Source organism: Athene cunicularia (assembly GCF_003259725.1).
Source record: "Athene cunicularia isolate RWA chromosome 12 unlocalized genomic scaffold, athCun1 chr12_part1, whole genome shotgun sequence".
In the NCBI taxonomy this organism is placed as follows: Eukaryota; Metazoa; Chordata; class Aves; order Strigiformes; family Strigidae; genus Athene; species Athene cunicularia.
The window spans coordinates 21,909,232-21,918,720 of record NW_020799116.1 but is presented as its reverse complement, the minus strand read 5'-3'; the positions used below and the strand labels follow the sequence as shown (position 1 = coordinate 21,918,720).

At 39.6% G+C, this 9,489-nt stretch overlaps 1 protein-coding gene across 1 annotated transcript; it reads left to right on the top strand.

Annotated features, from left to right (window-relative positions):
* Window positions 1–2,940: 2,940 nt before the first annotated feature.
* On the top strand, window positions 2,941–5,863 carry GP9 (glycoprotein IX platelet). Its single transcript, XM_026857516.1, has 2 exons — window positions 2,941–3,012; window positions 4,869–5,863. Exon 2 carries the CDS (start codon window positions 4,876–4,878, stop codon window positions 5,458–5,460), a length of 585 nt encoding a protein of 194 aa, XP_026713317.1. The 5' UTR covers window positions 2,941–3,012; window positions 4,869–4,875; the 3' UTR covers window positions 5,461–5,863.
* Window positions 5,864–9,489: the final 3,626 nt, after the last annotated feature.

Genomic DNA, 9,489 nt, shown 5'->3' with positions numbered 1-9,489 from the left:
CTCACCAACCTGTTTGAAAATATGAAAGAACAGACTTAATTAAGGTGATAGAACTCAAATGAGAAACACTTGCTATCTATGGACAATGTGATGTGGCAAGTTTTTTCAGCATTGGAAATGGGAACAGTGCTTGAGAAAGACTTCTGTCTTGCTAGGTCAAGAACAGGTCATGACAGCAATAAATGACTATAACTCCTTAAAACCATCTATAAAAAATAATGGCAGATTCTGCCTGAATTTCCTCCTAGCAGGTCATGTATTTGACTGCACATTTATCTTTAACTTGCAGCTTTTATTCTTAACTGAAAGGAAAGTAGTAATCTCCCTTCAACTCTTTTTCTCCCTGTATAAGCCATCAGACACAGCACCCACATAACTGACTGGAGGAGTCAAGGCCTCAGAAGAACTAATCCAGAGAAGTGTGCTTCCAGGGAGTGAGGCAGAGAGGTTTTGTTTGGGAAACAAGTGTTCAGAAATACCCTCTCCACTGAGAGGAGACAGAGCCTTTCTCATTTACAAAAAGTTCAAGCGGATTCACTCTGTGGAAAATATATTTTCAGACTATAACAAGATTATAGCAGATTATAACTTCTTTTTTTTTTTTTTTTCAAATTGGCTCTTAATAAATCCTCTTAAATGAAGAATCCTGACTTGGCCTACAAAAAGCTATAGCCCTAAAATCTTAAATGCAAATGCCTTGCATTTTAAGCTTTGGTTCTGTCAGATACTCCCTACATACATCCACCTCCACACAGAGCTGAAGAAACCAGCCCACAGTCCTCAGCACAAGCAGCAGGTTCAGGGACTCGGCAGCAGCAGCTACTTCTCCAGCCACATCTGACACAGCAGCCGGAAGAACACAGGACAACCTTTGTGAGGACTACCCATAACACAGAATTTGAGTATGGATTCCAGAGGATTCCAAATCTTTTCCATCCATTTCAATGCAAAAAGATGCAGCATTTGATTTCACCAGGAATTTTCAATGGGATTTCAACAATTTTCAACAGGAAAAATTTTTATTCTGTGTGATATCATTCCTTAAGACATATGGCATAGATTGTGGGATACAGAAAACAGGCGTGAGGGAAGACAGACATTTGTGAAATCTATGATCTAGTGATGTACTTTCAAAAAAAAGAAACAATCCCTAAGACCTTAAGAGGCCTAAGAAGCATCTTCCCATTATTAGCAGTCCACTCAGAGATCCAGCTGTTGAACATATGACAGGCAGATGAACTATTCATTTCAAAGGAGGAATAATTTTCCTCATTTTATAGAAAAGATCAAAATTCAAACAGGACTTGAAGTATTTTTGTCTTCTCCCTCCAGCACTGTCTAAATGATCTTTTAAAATACTAAAGAGCAGAGGTACAGATTAAGTCATTTTCTTAAGGAAGTTTCTACAAACTTCAGGCTACTGGTAACTGATTAGACTTCATGGAGAAAAGTACTGTAAATATAAGTAAGAATTAAACAATAAGAATTGCTATCAGAATAATTTTAAATGTCAAAAATTTCCCTTCCCCCAAGAACAGCATGGTCTAAAGAAACAACAGCTCAGAAGCAGGGCTCTGCTGCACATCTACAACATCTGAAACTCACGCGGGTTTCATTTCCAAATGCGGAACACAGCTCAAAGCCTGTCCCCAAAACAGCATACAAAACAAACTACCCTGAATGAAACATCATCTCCACAACACACTGGGTTTCCAAATGTCAACTGCTATCTTAATTCTAGAGCGTTCATGTTTGGTAGCTAAAGCAAAGGGAAACTTATTTCAATTCTATTCCAAAATTTCATGTACAAAAAAGTTAAAACAAAATCCAGTTTTTGTTTTTCTTTTACACAAACATGGCATTATTTCTTTAGATTAACAGATACATAAACTCATATCATCCTGAATTACTGGTTTTCCAGCCAGATATACACAGAGCATGTTACATTCTAAGATGTCACATCGCTGTTATTCAGCAGTTGATATTCTTCAGCAACTTCATGTGAAGAAATCTGCAGGGTCATAGTCCTCTTTCGAGCTATACAGAGCTCCCTTGAGTGGGAAGAAAGGCTGCCTGTGTGCCCAAGGGCCCGGGCAGCTCTGTGAGCTGTGACAGTGAGCCCTTCCCAGCACACCTTCCCTGACTGTTCTGGAACTCACTTCTAACACCCAAACCAAGCTAGGACATTACAAAAGAATTATATTCCACAAAATATCCCAAGAACTAAAATAGGAATTGGTCCACTGATCCATACACATGCCCTTCTTCACACCCAAGGTTGTGTCAGGGTCACCCACCTGCCTGAGTGGTTCTGCGCCGGGTATTTCTGCACCGCCCCACTGCAGGGCACAGGGCACGCTCAGGATAGGTTCTCCAAATCCCTGATCATCACAGAAACCTTCCTCTCACTTGTTGGCTTAGTCTTTTTTGAACAGGGGTGACCAGAATTAAATACTCTATTTTGTCTGACTTTTCATCTCTATTTCAACACAATGGCATTAATATTTCTCTGTCCGTTAAGAGTCTCATCTGACTAATAAATTATTTCAATGATATGGTGTGTTTTTACAAATTTTACTTAATCAGTGGAAAGGCAGATATCAAGCACACCTGGCTTTGACTAAAACAGAAGAACTGTTTCACAGGCTAACTTCTGCTCCCTTTGCTTGCGCTTGCTTGTGTGGGAAAAAAACCCACTAGATTTCACATGAGTCATTTTAGGTTTTCCAGACATTGTCAGGTTTAATGGGAAAAATATATTAGGAAATAAAATTCAAAAGCATTTCCTCTTGTCTGCAGAAAACAAAAAAATGCCCCGAGTGCTATATGCCATGACACATGTCAAACATATATAGCATCTTCCAGTGGGAACAGTTTCCTATCATGCAATAGGAAAAAGCTCATCATCTTTAACACATTTCCTTACTGGCTCTTCAAAAAGTCAGCTCCAGTTGCTAGATGTACTCCAACACTTCACCAAGCAGAGAAGGACTCAAGAGGAAATAAGCAACGGTAAGTATCAGCGAGGCATCTCACCAGCTTTTCCCCTCTGCATTTTTGCCACAGTTCTTATTTCTATTTGATCTGGAATTTCTTGCTGTTTATATATTAAATCGGAAGAGGTTGTCTTTTCTATAGATACTGCTTAACTGATTCTTAGTGAGATGACATAGTCTGTCCTTTTAAGATGTCTACTTTGAAAAAAGTAGCTCTAGTAGATTTCTTGAAAAATAACAGAGGATTATCTACATTCAGACCAAAGATATTCAGACTAACTACTTGCTAAGAAAGGCATAGGAGATTATGATTAATATTTCAGCTTCTCTGTCATGAAGTTTTACATAGCATTAATCCTATTTAAAATGTAGGAATATGGTATTTAGATCAGGAATCTGAAGCTGTCTAACTATATTTTGAAAAGATAATTGCATAATCCCTGTAAGTAAATTGAAGTAAATTAAGAAAACCAATCAATTTTTCCTACAATTTTAGTCTTTATTAAATCAAACTTTCTAGAGAAAAAAAAATCAGTCCGAGCTTAAGTTTAAGAGAAAAACTTTTAAAATTTTTTTGAGTTCTAAAATCTCTACACTTTGAAGATTATTTCCAAATTCCATTCTACATTAGTGTAATTTAAGATCCTTATGACCTTAATATGTAAAAAACTCTTTTACTCTATTTGTTGTTAATAAATCTGCTCTACCTGCTTTCTATTTATCAGGCTTTGTCCAGTCCAATTTTAAAGTCATACTCTTGTATGATTCTAATGTGCTTCTAATTCTTGCCTGCAAACAGTTATAAACTGTTTTCACCTTCTTCAGTCGATGTAATTCTTTAAGTGTATACTGATAAAAACCCAGCACTTTTCACAGTATCTGCCGTTCTCCACATAGTATCCAAGGCAATACACAGTCAGATATTCTTGCTTCATTACTTATTTATTGCAAATGAATTGGAAAAAAATTAGGAAAATGCATTTCAATTATGATGGGATGTATTAAGATCGTAATGAAAGATGGTTTCAGGATTGGAAATTCCCCAACCTGTACAAGGGAGTTTGTATTTCAAATTCCAATCCAGTCCCAAGGCTATCTAGGTGTTTTTGAATGAAGAGAAGTAGTAGGAAATACAGGAAGGGAATAGCTGTAGAAGTTTTAAACTGCCAAATAGAAGGGACTAAGATGGAAGCCTAGTGGGATACACTCTACAGAAGTGGGAATGACATAGCAAAAGGGATAATTACCTGCTGGCCCAAAGCATGGTTATTTAATCCCTAAAAGATAAGCAGTACCATATATGCAAAATTTCCAATTCTCTATTCATCTAAATCTTAAACTGTATGTTCTCAGAGACACATGAAGCTAAAGGCAGCAAAAAAGAACTTTTTCTGCCACAAAAAAGACATCCTTCCTGGTTAGAATCTTCATACTCTCGGAAAGATGTTTAGACATGTACAATTATTCATTCTCTTAAACTAAATTTTGAAACTGACTTCAACACACAATTTTAACACTAGATCTATGACAGTATAGAAACATAATGAAAATCTTTGCTTAAAACTAGCCTCGTTTTTACCATTGTCTCCTGGTGATACTCTGTTCCGGAACTTTGGCCAATAATATATTTCATACAATTACGAAGGAAAAGCAATGAACTAGAGACAAAATGGAAGCACTGTGCTCTCTCCCAGTTGCATTTATGCTACTTAATGTCAGGAAGAATGGCTCTGTGGGAAATACAGAAAGCTAAAGCTTTTCTTTCAAAAAAAATGTCACAAGTAATCCTGAGAAAGAAATAGCTGTGTTGTAGTTCTGCATTTAGAAACATGCTAATGAACCATACTTATCAGGTTATTATTCTCTGGGCAGTTGGAGCATGAACAAGACAGAATTCATCGTTGTTGCAGGATTTGCCATATCATTGCTGTTCCACATGACCCAAACCGAAGTCTGTCCTCCCTCCTGCAATTGTGAGTCACTGGGAGAAATGAAGGGTTTGCACATAGACTGCAGCTCCAGGAAGCTGACGGAAGTGCCGGCCTTGCCCGTGAACACCAAGAGGCTTTATCTACAGAACAACAGCCTGACCTCAGTTCCTCCTGGTGTCCTGGACAGCTTGCGTAGCCTGGAGGAAGTGAAAATATTTGACAATCCTTGGACCTGTGACTGTCATATTCTGTATCTAAAACTCTGGTTAGAAGACGCCTCTGCACCCTCACTTGCAGACATCAGATGCGCAACCCCAGCTTCCGTGAGGATGAAGCCCTTGGGGCAGCTGACTGGGAATGAGCTGGGGGTTTGTAAGAGGCTTCTCCCAGTCAAGTGTCTTGAGTTCTTTTGGAGAGACCTCATTTTAATTGCTGGAGCGATAGTTACACTTCTTTTAGTAGCATGGGCTCTGAAACTCTCAAAAAAGCTGGTCTGCCAGATAAAGTTAAACCAACATAACTCAAGGGGCTGACTGCTGGGGAGATGTACCTCCAAAACCCACAAGAGAAAATGAACTGTTCACTACTTCTAGCTTGAACAGAAATATCGAACTATCCCACCACAAAAAAGCACATGCACTGGCAACACTCCTTTTAATGGTGAGCATGCTACAAACAGATCCCAGCGCTCAAAGTCCGGGTCCTCAGATAGGCAAATTTCATTTAATCCTTTCCAAAATAAGCTTGGTGATGTATTGACAGGCAAGTTTCATTCTGCTGCCAACTAATCATATGAAAAACTTTCTAAATTTAAAAAAAAAAATCATTTTACAGCATTTCCCCACTGAATTCTCAGCTCTTATAGCAAGATGTCCCCAAATCCTACACTTTTTAATATATAGAGAAGAACACCAATTTTACTATTTTAGCAATTTTTCTCACTTGAAAGCAATGTGGGTTTGCAACCCGTTACCCACTCACAGTGTCCCAATGGGCTTAGTAGGACCATTCTTGTGTGCAAACAAATTCAACCAGCTCTTCCTCAGTTTTGGGAGTTTCCTGCCAGCAAAACCACTATGATTATACAGGCCAGCCACTGAGGGTATGCCTTATTGAATACATTTAAAGATGGACTGGTAATGGGAATATAATCAGTAAAAATTATTTTAAATATTGTTGAGTTTCCTAGAAAGTGAACAATAAAAGAAGCATTCTATGTGAAATTGAAATAATGGATGCTTATTGATCATTCTTTCTCACCCAAGTTTGACCTCTTTCACAATTCTACACATTTCTGATTAAAATCCTAAGAAATTTCCAGAGTTTGTCTTTCAGTTTTACTACTGAGATTTGATACACTGGGTTTTATGCAACAGCTTTGAAGAGAATGAACTCTCTTCCCTTCTCTTCTTGTGCCCCCCATTCTCAGAGAAAAATTATTGTGGTGACTCAAGCATATTGTTTCCTCTCTAACCTGATTATTCACAAGACTCCATGAACAGTAGTTCATGTGTGACCCCATCTGGTCTGGTGAAGCTAGACAGGTTAGATGGGAGTCTCTGAAGGTCTTTTAAAATTAATACTACTGTTGGGCAGTTCAATTTAAGACATGTTTTGTGAACACTCCTTGTAGCCCCAAACCCGAGATAAGTATTAGAGACTATCTGCTGAAGATGTTAAAGACCACTTGGCTCTTTACCTCGCACCTTGTCACATTAGTTGGGCTCCTTGTTGAAGCACCTAGCAAAGCTGGGGGTTAGCTTTCTTCTGCTGGGCAGTTTTGCCGTTACCATATGCTGTCATTTCTATAATATAAGACTCATTCCTAGCCACAGTCATCCAAATCAAAACCAACAAATGCTCACAGAGATATTTCCAGGTCCCTTGTGCCCCTGCCAAAGCACTTCAGCAATATGGAGCCAAACTCAGCACTGACTGTTGGCATCGTTCTCAGGTGGCTTTAGAAGAGACGCATTACTGTCTGTAACACATCTTCACTGTTGATCCTCCCTCTCCTGCACTGGCAGGGAAGGACCAGTCTGAGACACCACCACGTCTCAGCCTAAATTGATGCCAATACAGTCACTTGCCCCTCTCTGTGGCCAAGGAATGGGCACTGAGTATGGTGGAGCTGCTGAAAGAAACTGAAGTGCAGGTTGATTTGGGGAAAGGATATGCACCATGGGTAGAGGGTTACACAGCCTAGTAATAAAGTATGGCATGGGGTTTTAGATAAAGGAAAGGAATAGTCAGATGTTCTCCCTGTAAAATAATTAGTGATCTGGGAGGCAACATGCCCATTGCAATGTTAGAATCTGCAAATGATACACGGTGGGGAAGTCATACGTGCAAAGAGCAGTGGGTTACTTGGAGTGCCAAGCAATTGAAAGCAAGACCATACATCTAGAAACAAAATATGGGTTGAGGACTCAATTCAGATAAGGCAAATCTGGTAATCATGATCTCCCATGTATGACATTGCAGCAAAGGGCTAACGTGATCTTTTCTTGTTAAAATAGGGTGTATCATTTAGGGATGGAAAGATGTATTTACTTCCATGTTTAGATAAACTACAATAATTCAGTATCAATGTCTATAAATCAAGAAGGATCAGCTTCAAAAGAATCAGAGAAACAACATAATGCAAAAAATTAAAATATATCTTTAAAGGAGCTTAATTAATTTAATTTAACAAAGAGGAATTTAAGAAATTACAAGTCCACAGCTTTTATGAATCTACATGGAGAGGAATTTGTTAACAAAGGGCTGGGAGTAGAAATTAAAACATCAGACTAGAAACAGGGCTCAAAACCTAACTGTGAAAATAGTTAAATGCTGAAACAGCTCATCAAATGTCATGGCAAATCCTATAGTTTAACAAACACTGGGCACGTTTCAAATTGGTAGGCACTACCTGAAATGAGAACAATTTTAACAGAGTTGTATGACACACCTACAACACTACAGTTGCTCTTATTGCTTTGGTCACCTGCAAAATTTATGGTGGGACAGGCCATGAAAAGAGAGACCACAACGGCAGCATGTCCCAGGGACAGACACCCTCAGTGAGCACTGGCAACACCTCTGAGGAGCTCAGTCCACACCGGCTGAGCCACCCTCCCACGCTCTGCACCAGCAGTAACATCCCACTCTACCTTCTCCCATTGCCTATTGCACTCTTCACCTTTCTGAGGATGCAAAGTACAGCAAAGAATTTGCTTTTCACAAAGTGTTGCACATCTACTGCAGAAAGTGAACCACAGAGTCTGGTGTTTTGCCAGTTATCAGGCCTAGCATGAAGGACACAGCCAGCATAAAGATGAACCAATAACCAAGCTGTATTTGATACAAAAGGGTCAGTACATGGGTGAGCGCTGGGGGTACAAACAAATCAGTCAGATTATACATAATTGACATCAATCCCACTGACCCCAGCAACGACACCACACAACCAACAATGGGTGGAATAAATGGGGACACGCAGTATCCCATAGAAGGGACGGGAGACAACTGAGTCAACAAGCCAAACACATCAGACCAAGGAAGCCACACACTGAATCTCTACACAGCCCACGTTTACAAAAGCCAGGCCTGACTGGAGCCCAGTCCCAGGGAGGCGGGAGGTCCTTCCCCAACAGGGAACTCTGCACAGGGCACCCACCTCACAGACAGACACTGCCCCTCCTGCAATGGTCCCAGCTTTATCCCTCAGTGGGACACCTGACCTTTGTTACTGACTGCGGGACCCCTGGGGCTCCTTTACCCAATGGCTCTGTCTGCCAGGCCGGCTGCACCCTGGAAGGAAGCCTAAAGGTAAAGTCACCCCCCTTTGGGAAGGGCTGTGGGAGTCACCCACATGTCAACCTTAATTTGGGGCTTGGGGTTGAAACCCCAGCATTTCACCTGGGAACATCATGGTTTAGTATGGCTGTATTACCCTCCAGTGCAGGTCAGAGTAAAGCTGTGGCTTCAGATTTCTGTGTACATTTTGATCAGGTGAGCACAAACATTCAGAATTTCTCTAGATTTATTAAATGTTATTATACATAAATAACCTCTGCAGGAGAGAATTTAAAAAAAAAAAATTCACCTAGGAACACAGTGGTGTATGCACTTATATAATTTGAGAGTATTTTCTCTGCAGTGAGCTTCTTGATTTTTTAAAAGGCAACCATCATTTTGTATTAATGTAGAATATAACAGCAGAAATGCACTCTGCAATCTCTCATGGAGAGTCTCCTAAATGATATTTCTTGTTTCCCCCAAATCAGATCAATCATAAACACTAAAAGCTTATCACTCTCTTTTGTGCCTATAAAGCTAGATAGGCTTTTTTACTGTTTTACTGTACAGCTTTAATTGTGCAAACATTTAAAAATGAGCAATCAGCAAACATTTCTACTTATACCAACCAACACATTAAATAAGATGCACAGAATACAGGGGGGGGGAAAGTATTAGAGAGAACACGTTTTTCTGACCTCATAAGAGGAAAGATGAGGGAATCTCTTCCATGGCATTATTTCACATTCCACTAAAACAGTATTGTATTTATCACTTCT

Excerpts from the sequence above, each read along its gene's own strand:
- GP9 (XM_026857516.1), top strand. The coding sequence starts at position 4,876 with ATGAACAAGACAGAATTCATCGTTGTTGCAGGATTTGCCATATCATTG.